The sequence below is a fragment of the Phodopus roborovskii genome, unplaced genomic scaffold, assembly GCF_943737965.1.
Source record: "Phodopus roborovskii unplaced genomic scaffold, PHOROB, whole genome shotgun sequence".
Taxonomy (NCBI): domain Eukaryota; kingdom Metazoa; phylum Chordata; class Mammalia; order Rodentia; family Cricetidae; genus Phodopus; species Phodopus roborovskii.
Window position 1 is genome coordinate 25,182,616 of NW_026126459.1, and position 21,907 is coordinate 25,204,522.

At 48.3% G+C, this 21,907-nt stretch overlaps 2 protein-coding genes across 2 annotated transcripts; both read left to right on the top strand.

Annotated features, from left to right (window-relative positions):
• The first annotated feature begins 4,803 nt into the window (after positions 1–4,803).
• Positions 4,804–9,066, top strand: Igfbp6 (insulin like growth factor binding protein 6). The gene is made up of 4 exons (XM_051190008.1): positions 4,804–5,325; positions 7,558–7,697; positions 7,818–7,940; positions 8,745–9,066. Exons 1-4 carry the CDS (start codon positions 4,986–4,988, stop codon positions 8,865–8,867), a joined length of 726 nt encoding a protein of 241 aa, XP_051045965.1. The 5' UTR covers positions 4,804–4,985; the 3' UTR covers positions 8,868–9,066.
• Positions 9,067–9,971: 905 nt separating this feature from the next.
• On the top strand, positions 9,972–20,216 carry Soat2 (sterol O-acyltransferase 2). Its single transcript, XM_051190017.1, has 15 exons — positions 9,972–10,303; positions 10,744–10,802; positions 12,142–12,269; positions 12,530–12,589; positions 12,879–12,986; positions 14,192–14,468; positions 15,073–15,139; positions 15,586–15,670; positions 16,055–16,100; positions 16,202–16,331; positions 17,697–17,794; positions 18,184–18,282; positions 19,167–19,302; positions 19,711–19,856; positions 20,037–20,216. Exons 1-15 carry the CDS (start codon positions 10,228–10,230, stop codon positions 20,085–20,087), a joined length of 1,566 nt encoding a protein of 521 aa, XP_051045974.1. The 5' UTR covers positions 9,972–10,227; the 3' UTR covers positions 20,088–20,216.
• The last annotated feature ends 1,691 nt before the right edge of the window (positions 20,217–21,907 follow it).

Here is a 21,907-nt window from a genome sequence, read left to right on the forward strand (position 1 = left end):
GGCTTATGTAGACGGGCACCCACATTAACCAATCGCAGCGCTCCAGTGGTGTGGGGCGCGGCCCGGTGAGCCGGGTACCTAACATTCAGCGGCGTCTGAGGAACCTTGGTGTTGGGAGGGTGGGGGAGGCGACGTGGCGGCTCGGACGCCACCGTGGGCGCCAGGAGCTCGGGGAGGCGGTCAAGGGGCGGCTCCCTTGGGGCGGAGCGGGTCACTGTGCACACGCAAGCGTCACGTTAGTAAAGCAAGGAGTGATGCTAAAAGCCTTACTGGAATGTCTTTTTGATTCATGTAACAGCTTTGGGGAAAAAAAATTCTTAAAATTATCTTTACGCGTGAGGAACCAGAGGCCTAGCTCCACAGCGGTCGCACTCAGCTGATTCCTCATGTTTTATTCTCTCCCGAGCACCACTTTGCATCAAGTTCGTTCATTCCAGGAAAGACGTTCCAGAACAGGAGAGAACTTCAGATGCAAAAATCACAGTGAGATGATACCCAGTGCTGTTTGGGAACAGAGGGTAGGAAAGTTAGGTCAGGTCAGAATATCCTGCCCTTGGGAAGAATTGGGTGTGACTTCAGGATTGGGAATATTCAGACCCAAGACCGAATATTCTCTCCAGATAGACTCACCCTCTGTCTTCAGTACCCTGTGTCAGAAACATGAACAAACATATTTGTGTCTTTCCACATCTGAATTTATTGAATAGCAATAAATCAACAAGCTATCTCAGTTTCATTGACGGCAATTAGTCCTGATTTACATGAATAAAGGGCTTTTAAGCAACCACAGGTTCTTTTACTTCAATATTAATCACTAACTCTTGGGTCATACACTACACATCATGTGTATACACATGTAGGTTATACTGTGGCTACAAAAGGGTTAAAGAAGCCACAGCATAATTCCAGAGTTCTGGGGTCTTACTAGAGACAGAGCTGATAATGGGGTCCAACTGAGGGTATTGCACCCTTTCTAGGATTGATAAGTTCTTGAGCCTGCTGATGCCTACTGAGCATATGTTCTCAATCTATTATACATTTATAGGGTGGTACCTTTTCACTTTTTAAAAATCAATTTATTTTATGTGCTTTACCTGCATATATATCTGTGCACCATAGGTGAGAGATACAGTTTGTAAACTGCTGTGTGAATTCTGGAAGAGCAGTCAGTACTCTTAACTGTTGAGCCATCTCTCCAGCACAGTTTTTTCACTTAGGAATAAATTATCAGTCTAGGTCTTATGGGTGGTGCTAGTGGTATGTATGTGTATAGTCATCCTGCCTCTGCAGTCAAACTAGAGCCAAATACTGCTTGTAGGAGTGCAGGATAAAGCCTGAAAGCCACTGTTTTATACAATAGGCAATAATTTAAAGGTAACCACAGCCTAATCCCAATACCCTCTTCTGCAGTACCTTGTTAATTTACTTTTTAATGTCAAGTGTGGTGAAGTGCTCCTTTTTGTTGTTGTTGTTAAATATTTTACTTATTTGTTTATTGGAGGTGGGTGGGGATGCATGCCTGACATGGCCTAAGTGTGTAGCTCAGGTGACAACTTGCAGAATTTGGTTCTTTCCTTCTACCAGGTGGGTCCCAGGAGTTAACTCAGGTCTTCAGGTTTGGCAACAAATGCCTTTACCCTCTAAGTCATTTCACCAGACCCAGCACCTCATTTATTAAAGTCAATTGTGTGTGTTGCTGTGTTTCATCTCCTTTACAGCTCAGACTAATCCCATCTTATTCTAACTGGATACTCTAAAATGCTGGGTGGGTAGAGGTCTAGGGATATAGCTCAGCTGGTAGAGCATTTACCAGGCAAGGGCAAGGTCTTAGGTTCAATCCCCATACTGGCCAAAAAAGTGCTTAGAGATCTAGCTTACTACTAGTAGAGTGCTCTTGCCTGGCAAGCTCAAGCTCAAGGCTCTGGATCAATTCCAGAAAAAGAACATTGAGTATCCCTGGCTGCCCTAGAACTCGCTAAGTAGATCAGGATGGCCTGGAACTCACAGAGCTGCCTGCCTTTCCTCCCAAGAGCTGAGTTGAAGGTCCTGTCTAATTCTTTTACTATCCCTACAGAAACCCCTACTGAGATTAACCAGCCCACCTCCTGGTTCAGCTGTGTAATAAACCTCCTGAACAAGTGAGAGGGTGAGTTAGGGATGGGTTTGATCTTTGTATGTATGTTTATAAAAATTGTCAAAAAATAAAGAGTAGGAGAGATGGCTCAGTGGTTAAGAGCACTGACTGCTCCTCAGGGTGCTCGATCCCAGCACCCACATGGAGTTCACAACCGTCTGTACTTCCAGTTCCAGGGGATCTGGCCCCCTCATGAATACACTCAACCAAAACACTAATGCATATAAAATAAATAAATCTTTTTTAAAAATTGAGGATCTCATCATTGAGCTGGTTTGTATGTTTTTAGCTCTCTGGAAAAAAAAATTGTGGGGTGGGGGCGTTTCAAGACCAGGTTAAACAGAGAAACCCTGTCTCAAAAAAAAAAATACTATATGTACTTTTTATTTATTTTGTACATATGTTTATATGTGTGTGTACTTGTGTACATATATACACAAATGCATTGTGGAACATGCAATGAGGTCAGAGAACAACTTGCAAGAGTCAAATCACTACTTCAAACATTGGGTCCCAGAGACAGAACACAGGTGATCAGAATTGGCAGCAAGTGTCTTTAACTGCTGAGCTATCTCATTGACCCTGCATTTTCTAAACGTTTATATAAGAGAATCCAAACACTAAATGCTATTTTGGGGGGCTGTGTCTGCTTTCTTTCACTCAGCACAGTTATCTTGAGATTTGTCCATGTTGTACAAGTCTTTATACTAATACAAACAATTTCAATTACTGTAACAAATGACAGATAAATTAAGAGGATGGCAAAGATGTGCTACTTTTGTTTATGCTGCAGAACATTATTTTAACTGTGTAAAGATGTGTTATGTTTAACTATGTAAAGATGTTTGCATTTGTTTCACCTTGCCTGTCTAAGACACCTGATTGGTCTAATAAAGAGCTGAATAACAAATAGCTAGGCAGAGAAAGAATAGACCAGGCTGGCAGGCAGAGAAAATAAATAGGAGAGAAACCTAGGCTGGAGAAGGGAAGAATGTGAAGAGGAGAGAACAAGAGAGGCACTTGGGGCAAGAAGCCAGGCAGACATAGAGAAGCAGTGAAAGTGAGATGTACAGAGTCAGAAAGGTAATAAGCCCAAGGCAAAAGGTAAATAAAAAGAGCCAGCCAGCCTTTAATCCCAGCACTCAGGAGGCAGAGGCAGGTGGATCTCTCTGAGTTCAAGGCCAGCCTGGTCTACAGAGCTAGTTCCAGGACAGGCTCCAAAGCTACAAAGAAACCCCGGGGGGAGAGGGGGGAGCCATCTTCCTCCTTCCCAAATTCCTATAGGCTTTTCCATGGTTTTCAGAAGCAGCAAGCATGAGTCTATAAGAAAGGCCCTAGCCAGAAGCACTTGCAGTGGAAAAAGTAAATAAATAGGGACAAAGGGTTTGGACAGGAACCTCGCTTCCCATCTGGGGTCCAAACACAGAGAGGAGTCCTGCTCCAGGGCCTTGATGGAAGATAGCTGTCACTTTTTCCTGCCTGTTTAATCTGTATCCGTATCTCGTGGCAACGGGAAATCATCGCTTTCCAAATGCTGCTAGTCCTAAAATCTGAGAGTGGTTCTTTTTGTTTTGTTTTTGCTTAAAAGTTCAGGAAGCCCTTGCTGACATTCTTGCTTGGGGGCCCAGAATTTAAACTTAGTCACTGTCTGGAGCCCCTGTTTTAGGAAAGAATGAGATTACTGTTGCATAACAGGATTGTGCTGGTGGGGGGTAGGGTGGGGAGTAGGGGGGGATGTAGGGGGATGGACCAGTGTAGAATCTCATTTCTTTCTTGAGACTTTCAGGGAGTGCTGGGAACTTGCTCACCCCTGCCTGGGGTGGAACTATGCCTAGGGATGAGCAGGGACTGCCTTTGGATGGGCCCACTGGAAAAGGCCAGGCTGAAGTACTGAAATTCTCAGGCCAGTCCTTTCCCAAACCCTGTGGGTATAGAACAATTTGAGGATTCCAGAAGACCCAAGAAATGACTAGAGAAAGGAGCAAGCTTGGGAAAAGGAGAATAGTAGAGGGACAAGTCAACTTGAAGGGCCAAGAGGAGGGTACAGCCTGGTCTGTGGCCAGAAGACTGTCCCTAAAAACATCTAGAACACAGTTCCCTACTTTTACCCACACCCTCCAGGAGTTCAAGGCCCCCCTCTCCCTGCCACTTCTCCCTTGGCACTCAGCAGCTCTCTGCAGTTTACTCAAGGTGCATCCCTGGTCCTTCCCTCATTTCACCGCAGCTCCTTCACCCTTTTCTGTCATCTTCCCACAGACTAGAGTCTCTGTCTTTTTTGTTTTGAGGCCAGGAGACTTTATGTTGCCTCTTCCCCACTTGATTCTCTCCCTCCTCTCTAGGTCTACTTCTTGCCCCTGGCAAGAGCTTTTGCCTGGATGCATTTACTCCCCACCAGATTCCTCCTCAGTTCTCATTTAGCTGACCCCCCCCCCCCATCTCCTCATCTGCAGGAGTACCTATGGGTACTTCCCTTCTTTTTCCTGTGCATACACGCGCATGCTAACAGGATTTCAGCATTCACTGTCTTTCCTTTCACTCCTCCCTATCCCACAGTCCCCTTTAGCCAGATGTACAGCTCCCAAATTCCGGGCGAGATTCCCAGGAACAAAGCAAGGGGGGAAAATCAGAACAATTTGGGAAGTAAACAGCTGAGAAGAAGGAGGGAGGGAAAAGCCTATCGGACCCAGGTGGGTGGCCCTACAGTCCACCCAGTTTGGGGAATGCCCCTGCCCCTTCCCCTCCCACTTCACCTGGCTTTTAAGGGAGGGGCTTTTAAGAGCTGCTGGAGCAGCGGTCTGCAGCATTTGAACTACACTCTCTGGAAAGAGTGCACTGGGCAAAAACTCTGACCATGACCCGGGACAGGCTGCCTCCTCAGCCGCTGCTGCTGATGCTAACTCTGTTGCTCGCTGCGAGCTCAGGGTCCGCCTTAACACGGTGTCCTGGCTGCGGGTCAGGGGTGCAGACCAGCTGTCGCGGGAGCTGCGTGGAGGAGGAAGATGCGGGGTCGCCTGCAGAGAGCTGTGCAGAAGCCGCCGGGGGCTGTCTCAGGAGAGAGGGGCAACCGTGCGGGGTCTACATCCCTAAGTGCGCCCCAGGACTGCAGTGCCAACCACGAGAGAACGAAGAGGCGCCTTTGAGAGCGTTGTTGATGGGCCACGGCCGCTGTCACCGCGCCAGGGGGCCGTCGGGTGAGTTCATGTCCCATCCCACTTTCATCTGCCCACCTGAGATAGGAGAAGTTACTCTCTCCTGGCAGGAATCTGGATCGATGCAGGTGGGCAGCTTCTTTGAGCCCCTGGGACCCGCCCATTAGTTCCTCCCAGGTCTTGAGTGGATCGCGAAAAGGAAAGAACAGGGAACAACTAAGAGGCTGCATTGGGCTAGTGACACCTGAGAATAAGAAAAGGGGATATCCGAACTCTCCACTCTCTCTTTCCCTTATTTATTTTCTCCTGAGGGAAGGGGACATATATAAAAGGAAGATGGGGAGTGCCGCCGCAGGCGCATCTCCATCACTCTAAGTGGCCCACACTGGAGACAGGACCTGGACTGCATATGGAGGAGGAGAAAAGGGAACTTCAGAAAATGTCGCCTGCTCCCCTTTCAGTGCCAGTGCTGGAAGCACCTGATCCCTGAAGTCTAGAAGATACTGAGTAGTATCAGGCTAGAAAGGGGACAGAGGGCCTGGGGAGAGTCAAGGAGGTGGGAAAAGAAGGATTCTGCCAAATCAGACTTATTATTTAAACCTGGTCGGAACTGGATGCCCTCCCTGTCCCACCCTACCCCAGGGATGAGCCCAGGAGACTGAATCATTGGGTGGGTGGGACAAGGGTGAGTCAGCACCCAAAAGATGGGGGGTGGGGAAGCAATGGAAACTGGAAGATAGTAAGAGTTCTTGGTTTTCCCATAGAAAGGGATTAGAAGCGAACTTGGATCACTGAGCATAGTGTTTGTTGCCTGTCTGTAATTCTAGCACCAGCACGCGGGAGGTGGAGGCAGGGATGCCAGCTCAGCATCATCCTTGGCTATGTAATGCCAGGCCAGCCTAAACTACATGAGACCCTATCCCAATCGTGCACACATGCTCTCACACATGGGGGAGGGAGGCTGGTTGGAGTCTGATTCTCTAGTGTCAGAGCCCAGGCTTCCAGGGCTCCTCTTTGGTGTGTTTTGGTTGGAAAAGGCAATTTGAAGATCATTACAGTTTGGCACTAAATGCAGGGAAAGAGGCACAAGGTCTGAGGAGGATGCGTTACCCAGGGAATAAGGGTATGAGAGTTTATCTTTTGTCATGTTGCCATCCTTTCCCTAGCCCTTGCTTACTTCTGTCACCCCTTCCCAGTCCTGAACCCTCCCCCAGAGCATTCAGAAACTCTGCAGAACCAGGCACAACATGCAGGTTGGAAACCTCTTATTTCCTGCCCCTTCGTAGCCTTCAATGCATCCTGGTTAAGGGTTGAATACAGATGCTTCTGGACCACTAGAGTTGAACTGGGACAAAAAGAAAGAGGTCCCTGTGTAGAGCCCTTATAATAATAATATCTCAGGCCTGGGAGGAGCAGACTGAGTCACCGGATAGGTCACAACAGGGACACACATTCCATTGGGTCCCTAATGACTCTCTTTCTCTTCCCCCACCTCCTCCCCAACCCCCACCTCTCATCTCCCTGGCTTGATGAGCCCTCTTCTGGACTCTAGTGGAATAGGCAGGTCTTTTCACAGGAAGCCTAATGGCTGGTAAAAACCAATAGTGCTTTGTGTTCACTCTGAGTTTTTGCTTTCCAAATGTTCTCCTTTATAAGACTGGTGGATCTCTGTGAGTTTGAGGCCAGCCTGGTCTACAGAGCTAGTTCCAGGACAGCCAAGCCTACACAGAGAAACCCTGTGTGTGGGGAGGTGGGGGGAAGTGGGGAGCGGTTGCTCTGGGAAATATTATCTGTAGTGTCTATATTACCTATATTTCACATGTGTGGGTATTTTGCCTGCATGTGTGTCTCTGTACCACATAGGTGCCAAAAGGGAGCTGGATCCTCTGCAGCTGGAGTCACAGACAGCTGCTGTGAGCTGGGAATTGGTCTCTGGTCCTCTGGAAGAGCAGCCACTGCCCTTAACTGCTGACCAGTCTCTCCAGTGTTGAGTAGGCCAGACTGGCCTTGAGCTTGTGGCAGGCAATCCTCTCACCTAAGCCTCCCAAATGCCGGGATTATACATATATGCCACCATACTCAATAGTGTAAGTGTGTGTCACAGGAAGGAACAGCAGCCAGGATGAGGCTAGGAGAAAAACTGGTTACTTTTAGTTCACAAAGTCATCAGTTGCTCTTACTTTAACCAGTAGAAATGGACCAAGGCTTGTGCAGAGCTAGTTCTTGGCCTTGACAGATTTCTGATTCCTTCTCCCATTCTTCTTATGGCCTCAGAGGAGACAACAAAGGAAAGTAAACCCCATGGAGGTACCTCCCGCCAACGTGACACAAGCCACAGAGACCGGCAGAAGAATCCAGGGACCTCCACCACCCCTATAAGGCCCAATCCAGGGGGTGTTCATGACACTGAGATGGTGCGTGCAGGGTTGGTAGGGAGGCAGAGGGCTGGAGACTTCCATTGGAGACAGCTCCATGGACCAGGCAGGCTCCTGGAATTCTGAGCACCGCCCCCACCCACCCCTGTTCCTCTCCAGGGCCCTTGCAGAAGACACTTGGACTCAGTACTGCAGAGTCTCCAGACTGAGATCTTCCGAGGGGGGGCACACGGGCTCTACATGCCCAATTGTGACCTCAGAGGCTTCTACAGAAAGCAGCAGGTGAGAAGAGGCCTCCTCTCCTCTTTGCAATTCCCTGACAGGATGGAGAAAGGGTACTTACCAAGCTGCAAATAAGATGTTTAAAAGCTGCTGGGTGTGCTGGTGCTTGCTGAGAGGCCAGGAGGGAGTCCCTGTCTCAAAAACAAACAAACCAGGACAGACACACAAACTACTTCCCCTGCCTTCCAGATCTTCCAACTTAAAACCCACATAGACATGAAAAGAGTCGGGAAGATATATTATAAGTTCAAGGCCTGCCTGGTCTACAAACTTAGTGTGAGCCTCTGTCTCAAAATAAAGAGTAAAATGAGAAGTCGTTTATAGTTCATTGGTAAAGCTTTGCTTAGCAATGCCCTGGGCTCAGTCTCTAGTATGATTTGAAAGGGAAGGAAGGAAGGGAGGGAGGAAGAAAAGGAGAGAGAGAAAAAGAAAGAAAGGCCAACCATTTCAGTAGAGGACTTAAGTCTCCTCTAGGCAGAGGACTCTCAATGGCTGTCAAAGAAGGGCTCCGGGAATCTTCTGAAGGTGTATGAGCTGGTGGGGTGGGGGGCTGGGGGATGACCTGGGACATGACCCAATCTGCAGTTTCACACTCAGCCTTCTGGGTTAGGGTGACAACACCCACTTCTAACACAAAAGTGATGCAGGCACTGTTGAGCTGGGAACAGAACTGCCTTTTGGAAACTATTGTTCTGGCTTAGCAGGGTGGGCTCTATTTAGTAGGTCAAGGGACCAAAAACTCTCAGACTTTCCTCCTTCTCGAAGCCTCAGACCTCACACCCTGACCTGTGCCTCTCTCCCCAGTGCCGGTCCTCTCAGGGGAATCGCCGTGGTCCCTGCTGGTGTGTGGATCCGCTGGGCCGGCCCTTGCCAGCGTCTCCGGATGGTCATGGGAGCTCTCAGTGCTCTGCCAAGAGCAGTGGCTAAAGCAGCATGGGAGTCCAGGGTACTGTCAAGAGTGCAGGGCTGTCGTCCGTCCGAGCTGTGTATGGAGTCACCAGGGGCTTTGTGCCTCATGTCCTACCTTCAGGCCCTGCCCCACTGTTCTCCTCACCCTTGGGCCTTTACACATTTAGTTAGAAAAATTGTTATTGGCTTGGGGAACTAGTAAAGCTGTGTTGGGGAATCTCCGGTGTATGTCTCTGTGTCCATCGCTTACAGCACTGGAGCTCCTGGCTCTCTTTCTACCATTACTCATGATAGTCCTACCTTCCCAGTCGACCACTGTCAGTCTCCTACACTGTCCTAAGAATGCAGTAGGCTGCCACTGCCATAGGCCTCAAGCCCTCTAACCTCACCCAGATACCCACCTGGAGTTCCCTTGTGAGGACTGACTGAGATCATGGCCTGCAAATCAGTATTGCAGCACCTGGTTACTGGTGAGATTCTGGTGACTGCAACCTTGTTTCTACCGCTGATCTTTGGACTGATAGAGGAGAAGGATTAATGGTTAATCCCCAGCAGGAATTTGCCATAGAGGGAAGTCCCAAAAGCACTTACTGGTCCTACTTCCTACCAAAAAGACTCTATGTGGTTTACCCAGATTACATTATTTGTGCTGGCACTCACCTAATGAGGCAGGGCCTTTTTGCCCCATCCCCCCCCCCAGAACCTTAAAAAGTTTGGGTCACTTTCCTGAAGTTACATAGGATAGGAAGGGAATGGCAAAGGGGGGCATGACAATCCGGGCACTATTTAGTGTTGAGTAAGTGTTTCTGACCTTACTGCTTACATGGAACCCAAGGTGTAGAGAGAGCTGACTGAGATTCAGGGGCCAGTGCTGCCTAGAATTTCTTGAGCGACCTCAACATCACACGAGTCACAAACATAACCCTGCAAGAAAATAGCGTTGCACACATGTAACTACAGTTCTCATCGTGTGCCCTCTGAAAGCTCAATACAAGGTACATGAAGATGTTTCTGCCCCTCCCTGACCTTCAGTCTTCGTAGAGAGAGCCAGGAGGCGCCATGCTAGGTGATAAGCCTCGGGAAGAAGGCAAAGTCCCCCTCCCAGCCTTAGGCACAGATTCACTCCTGAAAGTGAGACAGCAAGCATGAAGCTGGCCAACGAGGTTGGGGGTAGAGGGGCTGTGACATGCAGCAAATAGAGCAGAGCCAAGATCTGAGAAGCACGGCCTTCAGATAACCTATCTAACCCCCAGCCCCCTCCAGAAAGGACTTTAGTCTCTGCAGTTGTCAGATCTCCGAGTGGGATAAGAGCTCCGTAGGTAGGAAAGGAAGAAGACAAAAACAGCTAGCTGTCTGCTGCCCGCTCCACACTGGCACCATGGAACCAAATGGGTCCCAGCTGCGGAGAAGAAAAGGGCTGGGAGAGGAACAGAAGAAGGGCGCCTGTGGAGAAGGTGAGCCCCCACCCCGCCTTGCCACGCCAGCCTGAGGTACCCACCTCAGGCTTAGAGTTAGCTGTGCTGCTGAAACTTCCTTCCTTGCTCTCCTGGGAAGCCAGAGAGGGCATTTTCTGCACTGTTCCTCACACTACTGAGACTGACGATGGAGGAAAGAGATACTCAGAGCGTGGCCTTGCCTTCCTTAAGGTTGAATGGAGTACTTCCCCGTTTTTCTGGGCTCTTTGTTTCCAGCAATTGCATCAGGCTTTTTCTTGCCAATGGCCTCATTCACTGCACGTATCACTCCCCCTTTTTGTGGCTCTACTCATGATTCTAAATATTGATTGGGAACAGAGAGACTGGTGAGCATAGAGAGCATTTTCCAGATCAAGGTCAGCTCTGACTGGAGCCCTAACTCCTCCCTCTCATGTGTTCCTTTTGGTTCTTCCCCCTAGGAAACACTAAGACGCAGCGCAGAGCCCCAGACTTGGTGCAATGGACCCGACATATGGAGGTGAGGGGTCACAGAGGACAGGTCTGGGCTGGGGTTGTAGTTCAGTTGGTAGAGTGCTAACCTAGTATAATAAAGACTGGGCTTAGTCCTAGCACCACATAAACCCAATGTAACAGCATACAACTATAATCTCAGCGCTTGGGAAGTAGAGACAGGAGACTCAGAAGTTTGGGGTCATCCTGGGCTACATGAGACCCTAAGAAATAAAAGGTGCTGTGGCACACCCCTTTAGTCCCAGCACTTGGGAGGTAGAGGTGGGCAAATCTCTGAGTTAGAGTTTAAGGCCACTCCGGTCTATGTAACAAATGTAAGGACAGCCAAGGCTACACAGAGAAACCCTGTCTCAAAAAAAAAAAAGTTTTCAAGCTGACAGAATTAAGGTTAACTGGAAGGCAGTGTTGAGGCTTAAATCACTAGTTACTGCTTAGCTTTTTTTTTTAATAATCAGAGATAAAACCTCTTTTTTAAAAATTAATAGTAGTAGTGTGTGTGTGTGTGTGAGAGAGAGAGAGGGTTCAGGAACAAAATCAAGTCATAAGCTTGCACAGTAAATGTTTTAAATGCTTTTGCCTTCTGGGCCATCTCACCAGCCCCAGTTTTTGTATAAATATTTTAAAACCTCAATTAAATTTGTGGTAACATTGTTCAGATACTGCTAACCTAGATCCCGCTGCCTCCCCCCAATTTAAAAATAATCTGTCAAGTTTGTTTACATCCTATACATTAAAAAGAATCAGGCTAACAAGGTGATGGTGGCACATACTTTAATCCCAGCACTCAGGCAGAACTCTGAGTTCAAGGCCAGCCTGGTCTACAGAGAGAGTTCCAGGATAGCCAGTGCTACACAGAGAAACCCTGTCTCAAAAAACAAACAAACAAAACACAAAAAGAGGAAAATAATTGGGCTGAGATGGAGTTGTTTAAAACATAGGTCTTTGGGCAAGGACAGCTGGTGAGAGCTTACTGTTAGCCTAGGTAGAGTTCAGGGTTAGAGAGTGGGGGTTGAGAGGATTGAGAGACAGTTCCCTCCAGCTGTCATTCTTTTTTCTTCCTTTGGGATGAATCATTCACTCAAACTGGACTAGAACGTGTCACCCTCCTCTGAGTAGCTGGGATTACAGGCATATGCTACCACATTCAGCTTCTTCTGAGGTTCTTTGTCCTCACAGTTGCCCCAAGAAGACAGACAAAGGCTGGGGAAGCTCTGGGGCCATGCTTACCTCTTCCTGTTCCTAGCACTTAACACTACATGGTGCAGAGAGAAGCCCAGTAATTGTGTGACAAGAAAGGAATGGCTGACAGGAGGGACAATGGGCTCTAGCCTGGCTTTGTCATATAGGTTGTGAAGGCCCAGTTTCTGGAACAAGCACAGAGACAGCTGGCAGAGCTGTTGGATCAGGCCATGTGGGAGGCTGTGCAAGCCTACCCCCAAGACAGAACCTCTACTGCCCCAGATACCACAAACAAGTGAGTGTGAACACCTACACAGGTGCTCTTCCAGCTGTACCCCTGCCCCTTTGCCAGTCTTGGTGCCACCCTGGCTTCAGCATTCCATCTGCTCTCCTGATTACCTGGTCTTCACGGCACTGGCCTCCATCTTTCAGGTCTTGCTCTGCCCCAACCCTGACCTTCTCCTGCTACCACTACTGCTTGTTTTTACCTTCCACGGGGCTCTGCCCTCTACTCTCTTTCATTGGGGCCTGGTTCTGAAAACTGTCTCAATCTAGGACCCAGGAGTTATCCCATGTGAAACGGAAAGTTTTCATCACCCGAAAGTCACTGCTCGAGTAAGTTGGGGAGAGGACAGGGGACAAGAAGAAAAGCTTTGTCTGGGAGTCCCACAGAGATCACAGTTCTCATGCATAGGCTTCGATGGTCTGCAGGGAGGGTCTGGAGAGGCCTCTGCCTTAGTGTTATGGAAGGGGACAAATCAGCAGGCAGAGATGCCCCAGCTGCAGGCTTGCCCTCAGCTGGGAGTTCTGGATTCCTGAGCCCCACACCTAGGGTAAAGTCCTGAGCTCCTCTGCAGGCTGCTGAAGACCCTTCCACGCTGACCCTCAGGCTCCTTTCTTCCAGTGAGCTGATGGAGGTGCAGCATTTCCGAACCATCTACCACATGTTCATCGCGGGTTTATGTGTCTTGATCATCAGTACCCTGGCCATCGACTTCATTGATGAGGGCAGGTAGGTCCCTCCCACAGATACAATGACCTGATCAGATGCCCTGCCCTACCTCCCACAACTGTTTGAGCCTTCTTTCCCTAATCTTGGATGACCCACTTGCTCTCAAATGATTCTCCGTGGTAATCTTGCTTTAAAACAAATGTAAGTGCTCTCTCTCTCTTTCTCTCTCTCTCACACATACACTCTCTTGCTCTGCTCTCACTCTCAACTACTCAGTTCAGGTAACTTACACTGACTTTCTACCAAGGACAAACCCTGGGTCTAGATAAGTGAGGGTAAAACCCATTCCTACTTTTGAGCCACCTCCTAACTCTTAGAGGAGATCAACAGACACAATCCTCAGAGGAAGATCCTCCCTTGGAGGTCTGTATTTTCATGTTCTCAATCTATCCCAAAGACAGGCTTAAGAAGTTGTAAGTGGGAGAGGATGAAGGGACCACAGGTTCAGCTACAGCCCTTCCCTCTAGTAAAATGTCTACTATTAATTATGAGTAATATACATCTTTAATCCAAGCAGTCAGGCGGTTGAGGCAGGTGGATCTCCATGAGTTCAAGCCAGCTTGCTCTACATAGAAAGTTTCAAGTCAGCCAGGGCCATATAATACAAGGTTATCTCAAATGAAAAACAAAACAAAAAGAATGAGAGCATTATTATAGGGATTAAAATGTCTAGAAAAATAAAGCAAAAACAAACCTGTACCAGACTTTTTCATTTTGGTCACCAACTAGTTCCCAAATCATGACACAGAGACTTATTAGTTTTGAATCCTCGGACTAGCTTAGACACATTTCTGGCTAGCTCTTTTAACTTAAATGAACCTGTTTCTCTTCACCTTTTGACTCAGGCTTATTATCTTTCTTACTTCTGTATATCTTACTTTCAATGCCTCCTCTATGTCTGCTGGCTGGTGTCTGTCTGGCTTCTTGCCTATTCTCTCCTCCTCTATCATCTTTCTCCTCTAGAGCTTATTTTCTCTGCCAGCTAGCCCCACCTATCCTTTCTCCTGCCTAGCTATTGGCCATTCAGCTCTTTATTGGACCAATCAGGTGCCTTAGGCAGGCAAAGTGAAACAAATGCAATCTTTTCATAATTAAACAAATGCAGCAGAAACAAATGTAACATATCTTTGCCCAGTTAAAATAACATTCCACAACATAAACCCCTTTGTTTGCCTAGGTTACTGTCTTCCCTTCCTCTCTCCTAGGCTAATGCTGGAGTTTGACCTACTCATCTTTAGCTTCGGACAGCTGCCCTTGGCCCTGATGACCTGGGTTCCCATGTTCCTGTCCACACTGCTAGTGCCCTACCAGACCCTGAGGCTGTGGGCCAGGCCACGTGCTGGGTTCACCTGGATGCTGGGGGCTGGCCTGGGCTGTGTTCTGCTGGCTGCCCATGGAGCGATGCTCTGCATCCTCCCAGTCCATGTGGCAGTGAAGCATCAGCTTCCGCCTGCCTCGAAATGCGTGCTAGTCTTTGAGCAGGTGAGGACCCTGAGGAACTCTGAGACCAGGTCCACAGGGCACTGGTATAGCCTGGAGTTTGGTGAGCCTGTGACTCTGAGAAAAGTACAATGAGGTTGCTAGGTAACATTGACTCTGCAGAGAGCTGGTGAGGTGAAGACTGTCCCTGTCTCCCTTTACCCTTTGTCCTAACACTGTCTATGTTAAGCAATTTTTAAAGTCATACGACAAAAATAGGAAATGTTAGCCAGGCCATGGTTGTATACACTTTTAATCCCAGCACCTGGGAGGCGAAGCAGGTGGATCTCTGTGAGTTCAAGGGCAGCCTGGTCTACAGAGTGAGTTACAGGGCTACACAGAGAAAACCTGTCTAGATAAAACCAAAAATGGGAAGGAGAGAAGGAGGGAGGGAGGAAGAGAGGGAGGAAGGGGAGGAGAGGGGAGAGCAGGGGAGGGGAGGGGAGGGGAGAGGAGGGGAAGGGAAGGGAAGTAAAGGAGGAAGGAGAGAAATGTTGATCCCTGCCAGGCAGGTCTTGATTGGTTTTGCCTCTCTGGTAAATCTGAGTACAGAGAGGTCAACTGATTTTCGCAGAGCTACACAGCAATTTGTTCTCTTTCACTACAGGTCAGGTTCCTGATGAAAAGCTACTCCTTCCTGAGAGAGACTGTCCCTGGGATTCTTTGTGTTGTAGGTGAGGTGTCCTGCTGACCCATTGTGTTCTGGAACCTCCTGGCTGCTTGAATGAAACCAGAAGATGCAAAGCTCTGCTTTTGCTAGCTGTGTCCAGCAGACACAGACCTGACCCTGAGCTGGACTAAATGGCCTTGTCATGAGCATTCTCAGGCCTCTTCTGAGAGAACAACTCCATTATCCAGACCTTCTGGGCCTTTCTGGTTCCCAGACCCAATCTGGAAAGGCAGGGACAAGAGAACCTTCTTAGAGGAAATCAGGATAGAAGGGAAGGAGAATGGGCTGTGGCTGCCTAATCAAACTCTGGCACAGCAGGTCTGCAAAGGCAGTCTGCAATGTGATCATGTGATTGAGTTCAGCCCCTTTGAAGGCACACCCTGGACCCCTTCCCATGCTAACTCAGGTCTCTCCACCCTGTGCTAACACAGCCTTTTCATTCCTGCCCAGGTAAGGGTGGCAGTGCTCCTAGTTTCTCCAGCTACCTCTACTTCCTCTTCTGCCCTACACTCATCTACAGAGAGGTATACCCCAGGTGAGACCTTGCTGCCCCTCCCCAAATGCCCAGGCCTACTGAGGGTGGTGCCTTCTCTCACAGGTACTGGCCACTTGTTCAAAAGGAAGTGAAGGGAAAACAGGTTCTCCCTTCCGTTGCCCTGCACATTCCCATGATCCACTGTCCTGAGCAATCAACCCAGTTCTGTCCTCCACACTCCAGAAATGGTGTATGGTTGGGCCCCTTCAGTGATACTCAAACTAAATGTCTACTTACTGTGTTTGCTCTGGGAAATCCAAAGTGTTCTAGACCCCCGCAACCCCAGGGAATCCACTCTGGAAGGAGCCTCAGCGAGAGGGCTGAAGGCCTAAGCAGTGAATGACATAAAAGGAAGATAATCATGTTCTTCTATCTCTGCTGCAGGACACCTAGCATCAGGTGGAATTATGTGGCCAAGAACTTTGCCCAGGTCAGAAGATGGGGTAGAAGATGGCCAGCTATGATTCATGGTGCCTTGGAAGTAAGGGAGGCTGGGAAGGAGGTCAAAACCATGTGTCCTACTGTCTACAGGCCCTGGGCTGTGTGCTCTATGCCTGCTTCATCCTGGGCCGCCTTTGTGTCCCGGTCTTTGCCAATATGAGCCGGGAACCATTCAGCACTCGTGCCCTGCTTCTCTCCATCTTGCACGCCACAGGCCCAGGTAAGACCTTCATCATGCATCATGGTGGGGAAAGGCTGTGCCCTGCCCTGGGGAAATCCTTTCAGGACAGGCCTCACTCTGTCTTTCTGTGAATCCCTTACAGATCTGCCCCCTCCTGTCCATGTTCATTGCCACCATCTTCATGTAGCCTGGAAATCTAGCTCCCCACCACTTGTTCCCCCTCACCCCTTGGGCCTGGCTTTGCCGCCCAGATGAAGTCCCTCCTGCAAATTAATTACCCATGACCCTGCTGCAAAAACCCTTCCTAGCCGGGCACTGGTGAAGCACGCCTTTAGTCCCAGCACATGGGAGGCAGAGGCAGGCGGATGGCTATGAAGTTCGAGCCCAGCCTGGTTTACAGAGCGAGTTCCAGGACAGGCTCCACAACAATACAGAGAAACCCTGTCTCCAAAAACCAAAACCCAAAACCCAAAACCAAACAAAAAGCCCTTCCTGCCTTCCTTCTACACTGTGTAGCTTTGGAGCCTGTCCTGAAAGTCACTGTGTAGACCAGGCTGGTTTCAAACACACAGAGATCCACCTGTTCAGCCTCCCAAGTGCTAGAATTAAAGGCCTATGCCACCACTGCCCAGATTTCCTTCCTTCCTCCCTCCCTCCCTTTCTCCCTTTCTTCCTCCCTCCCTTCCTCTTTCTTTTTTATGTTTGTTTGCTTGTTTTTTAAACACCCCCTACCTAGGCTGGCCTTAAACTCAATTCTCTTGGCTCATTATTGCAAGTAGCTAGTTTTGCAGGCTTGCCATACCAGGCTTTTCTCTACTTTGCAGCTATGGAATCAGGCTCCTTTCCGGAGTCCCATGCTAAGCTGCTCCCCTTTCTGGGAAGCTTCTCTCTCCCCCTCTTTTCCTTTTCTAATTTTTCTTTTATTGCAGATACTTTGTATTTTTTTTTATTTATTTGAGATAGGGCCTTGCTATGTTGCTACCTTTAGCCCTTTGACTCATGTGATCCTCCTGTCTCAGTCTCTCCAGTAGTTGGGACTACAGGTACATTGACTCATAGCCAAAGTCCTTTTAGCTCACTCCGTATTCTGTATTTATCCTCTGGAACATCCCTGGTTGTCGTGATCATTAGTTCCTATTATACCCGACCTTGATCTGAACACGGGTTTCAGCTTCTGTGTGTCTGTCTCAGTATTATGAATTTCTAGAGGTCAGGGACATTGTGAGTCTATATTTCTGATTTTCAGGCATAAAGTAGATATTAAGCATACCAGCAAACATGTAAATTAAAGAATGCATGATGATGAGTGAATGAATGCTTGCTAAGTGTTGGGGCCCTGATGGCTGGGCAAAGGCTCTCAAGAGCCCAGGGCTGCGGGGCTGCACCTCTTGTCCTGCCCGCCAGGCATCTTCATGCTGCTCCTCATCTTCTTCGCCTTCCTGCACTGCTGGCTCAACGCCTTCGCCGAGATGCTGCGATTTGGAGACAGGATGTTCTACCGGGTGCGGCTTGGACTGGGGCCCACTGAAAGCAGTAGTTGGGGAAGTTGACCAAGGGGAGGGTAGCTACAGTGGATGTCACCTTCCAGTGCTTTTGGTCTCCTGCATGAGCACTGTGGGCCTCAGGGTGTGGGGACGATGCCACTCCTACACCTCTGAGCAGCAGGGCTGACTGCTTTTGTGTGGATGGTGTGTCAAGAACCTTTCTCTTGAGTGGATAGACAATGGGGAGGGCCCCAGACTGAAAGAGGGAGCTGGGAGAGTCTTGCTGTTTCTTTTTGGCCAACAGCCAGCCCTTCTGAGAGAATACAGATGGGGTGGGTGTGGGACACAGCAGTAGTTGGGGCCTGAGATCTCACCTCTATTCCTCCCCAAATCCACACCCTCCCTAGGACTGGTGGAACTCTACTTCCTTCTCCAACTACTACCGCACCTGGAACGTGGTGGTCCATGACTGGCTGTACAGCTACATATATCAAGATGGGCTATGGGTATGAGCTGTGCATACTCCTCCACTCTCACAGTCCCAGCAAGGGCACTTCCTTGGGTGCCCTCTCCTTCTATTTTGCCCCACTAAAGCTGTTCAGATACAAGGACAGATATGTGGAGCTTGCTAGCCAGTCATTCTGGCCTACTGGTGAGTTTCAGACATACAAGTCCTTGTCTCCAAAACACAAAAAGGCACCACTGTCCTCTGGCCTGCATATGCACTTGTACATAAAACATAAACATGCAGTCGGGTGTTGGTGGCGCACGCCTTTAGTCCCAGCACTCAGGAGGCAGAGACAGGTGGTTCTTCTCTGTGAGTTCAAGGCTGGCCTGGTCTACAGAATGAGTTCCAGGATAGACTCCAAAGCTACAGAGAAACCCTGTCTCAAATTAAAGAAAAAGAAAAAAAAAAAAAAAACATAAACATGCACACAAAAAATAAGGTTTGGGGACAGGTATGGTGGCACACGCCTTTAATCCCAGAACTCGAGAGGCAGGGGCAGGAGGATCTCCTTGATCTCAGGGCCAGTCTGGTCTACATATGGAGTTACAGGACATCTAGATAGAGAGACCCTGTTTCAAAAAAATAAATAATAATAGTAATAATAACAAGACTGGGGACATATCTTAATAGTAGAGCACTTTCCCAGCAGGCATAAGATCTTATCTCCAACACTGTCAAAATAAAAACGATAGTAATAATAATAAAATCATAGCTAAGGTCCACTAGATTAGAACAACAATCTTAAATGAGACTGATGTGGACCCTTCTGAACCCAAGTCCCACGTTTTTCCATTGGATCCCACTCCTTCCTGGCTTCTTAAAGAGGGAGGGACTCTTGGAGAAGGTGCCTGGCAGTCGCTCATTCTCTTTCCCGCCCACCAGCTCTTGGGCATGCGAGCCCGAAAGGTGGCCATGCTGGGAGTGTTCCTGGTATCTGCAGTTGTACATGAGTACATCTTCTGCTTCGTCCTGGGCTTCTTCTACCCAGTCATGCTGATGCAGTTCCTTGTGGTCGGGGGTGAGCTTAACCTCTGACCCGAGAGCAGAGGCATCTGGTGGGCGGGAGGAGGCCTGGCTGTTCTTGAGATGCTCAACTGTCCTGGAGTCTGCTGGGTCTGGGTGGCCTTGGGAGGCAACAGGCATATCCTGAGGTTTCTAGTTACAGAGAAGCATTTGACCAAGGGCTGTGGAGGGAATAGGGAAACCTTGGTGTGGCTGGGAAATACAACATAAGATTCAAAAAATGAGAGGCAAACTGAGCTTCCCCCAGTCCCTTGAGACCTTCAAGAGTTTCTGCATTCGAGATCTTGTCTGGGGAGGGAGGATTTCCTTTCTGTTACATCACTTCCCAGCCCCTAGCATGGAAGGCAAAAGGAGACTAGCATGGCGATGTGGAGCTGGGATGACAGCCTGTCTCCTACTCTAGGGATGCTGAACTTCACCATGAACGACAGGCACACAGGTCCAGCCTGGAACGTCCTCATGTGGACCTTGCTCTTTCTGGGCCAGGGCATCCAGGTCAGCCTATACTGTCAGGAGTGGTATGCTCGGCGACACTGTCCCTTGCCCCAGGTAAGGCAACAACCTCTCCCAGTCCCTCATCTGAGATAGGGAATCCAACAGCCAGCCCTTTCGGGCTCTGATTCAATAGATAAAGGGCATGGCTGGGGTAGGGGGACTCATAATCTAGACTCATAATGTGTGTTATCAGAAGTGACCTCACTCACAATCTACCCTTCCACCACGGCACAGACAACATTCTGGGGGCTGGTGACACCTCGATCTTGGTCCTGCCATCCCTAGAAGTCAAGGCACCACACTGTCCAGATGATGGTATCAGCTCTTCTCTACCTGCAAAGCCCAGGGCTGGGCTCCTTTACTGCACTCCCTACCCCATTCGGAGTCAGGGACTAGCACACATGACCTGCCAGGGGACTCAGGTACACACCTCTGTGGACATCTGACCACAGACTCAGTATGGGATGACTCATCAGCATCTGTGGACTGGGCACAGGTTACCTTCTTACCTAGGGCTTTCCACATGTGAGGCAACTCCGAGGAGCAAGGGCCACCAAATCTGAGAAGTGTCTGGTTCTTTCTACTGCTCCCCATGCAACAATAAAATCTTTGTCTCCCTTTTCACTCATTCTCGTTATTTGTTGAAAACCCACCTCATTATTGTTTTGTGAGTTTTTTGTTTTATTTCACTTTGTTTTTAGGCAGGGTCTTACTATTTACATCGAGGACCAGACTGAAACTTGCTATGTTGACCAGGATGGTTATAAACTCACTGAGATCCACCTGTCTCTGTCTTCCAAGTGCTGGGATCAGAGGTGTGTGCCATCACACCTGGGGAAAATGGACTTTGTGAATAAGTGGCCTTATAAACAACTATATGACAAACAGCCTTATGTACCTTTCATACACACACACACACACACACACAAACCACACACACAATTGAGTGTATATCTCTCTATCACTATATACTTCCAAATACTAAATGAATATTTTCTAACAAAACAAAACAAAAAAAAAAGTTAAAACATTGCTCTGTGAGGGGCTGGAGAGGTGTGTCACAGATTAAAAGTTTGTGCTGCTCTTATTATTGCAGCTCTAGGAGATCTTATGCCCTCTTCTGGCCTCTGTAGGCAATGCACTGCAGTGAATACACAGTATACTTACACACATACAAACACTTGATGAAAAATAAAAATAAGGCACATGAATGGTGTGCAGACACACATGCAGGCAAAACACCCATACACACAGAAATGAAATAAAATGAGGAGTAAGACTATGCACTCTTCTTGAAGAGGAGTTGAGTTTGGTTCCCAGTGTCACTCCAGCTTCAAGAGGATCTGACACCTCTGACCTCCACTCACCTGCAGATACCTACATGCAGACACACACACACACACACAACACACACACTCACATGTGCACATGAATAATTAGAATAATTAGACATAATGAAAACATTTTAAAATCTTTAAAAGATAAAACAAATTACAATGAATAAGATGAATAAACAAGACAAACATTTCCATACTGCCCACCTTCCCTTAGATAGCACATGTGGGAGTGTGAGGAATGTGCTATTGCTCATTCCCAGGTCCTGATGACCCTGGGTTTTGTCAAAAATTTTAAATTAAAATTTCACTTTATTATTTTATAGGGACGGGTATTTTGCCTGCATATATAGTTGTACACATGTTCACCTGCTGCCCATAGAGACCAAAAGAAGACCCCAGGTCCCCAGAACTGGAATTACAATGTTGCCATGTGGGCGCTGACAAATGAGCCTGGGTCATCAAAACAAAGTAGTCAGTGCTCTTAACCACTGAGCTCTCTTTCAGCCTTTTTGTCAACTTTTTAATCTTTGCCAATCTGACAAGAGTGAAATCATGTACATTGTTTCTATTTTATATTGCAATCATTAATTTAAAAAAAAAAATGGGAAGCTAACCAGGCAGTGGTGGTGCACACCTTTGATCCTAGCACTCCAGAGACAGAGGAAGACAAATCTCTGTGAGTTCAAAGCCAACCTGGTCTACAGGGTGAGTTCCAGGACAACAAGGGCTACACAGAGAAACACTGTGTCAAAAATCAAAACAAGGGCT

Coding starts and splice junctions, on each gene's coding strand:
- Igfbp6 (XM_051190008.1), top strand. CDS start 4,986: ATGACCCGGGACAGGCTGCCTCCTCAGCCGCTGCTGCTGATGCTAACT. Junction 7,698..7,817: donor GTGTTCATGACACTGAGATG/GTGCGTGCAGGG, acceptor GTTCCTCTCCAG/GGCCCTTGCAGAAGACACTT. Junction 7,941..8,744: donor GCTTCTACAGAAAGCAGCAG/GTGAGAAGAGGC, acceptor CTCTCTCCCCAG/TGCCGGTCCTCTCAGGGGAA.
- Soat2 (XM_051190017.1), top strand. CDS start 10,228: ATGGAACCAAATGGGTCCCAGCTGCGGAGAAGAAAAGGGCTGGGAGAG. Junction 12,987..14,191: donor GACTTCATTGATGAGGGCAG/GTAGGTCCCTCC, acceptor CCTCTCTCCTAG/GCTAATGCTGGAGTTTGACC. Junction 19,303..19,710: donor GCAGTTCCTTGTGGTCGGGG/GTGAGCTTAACC, acceptor CTCCTACTCTAG/GGATGCTGAACTTCACCATG.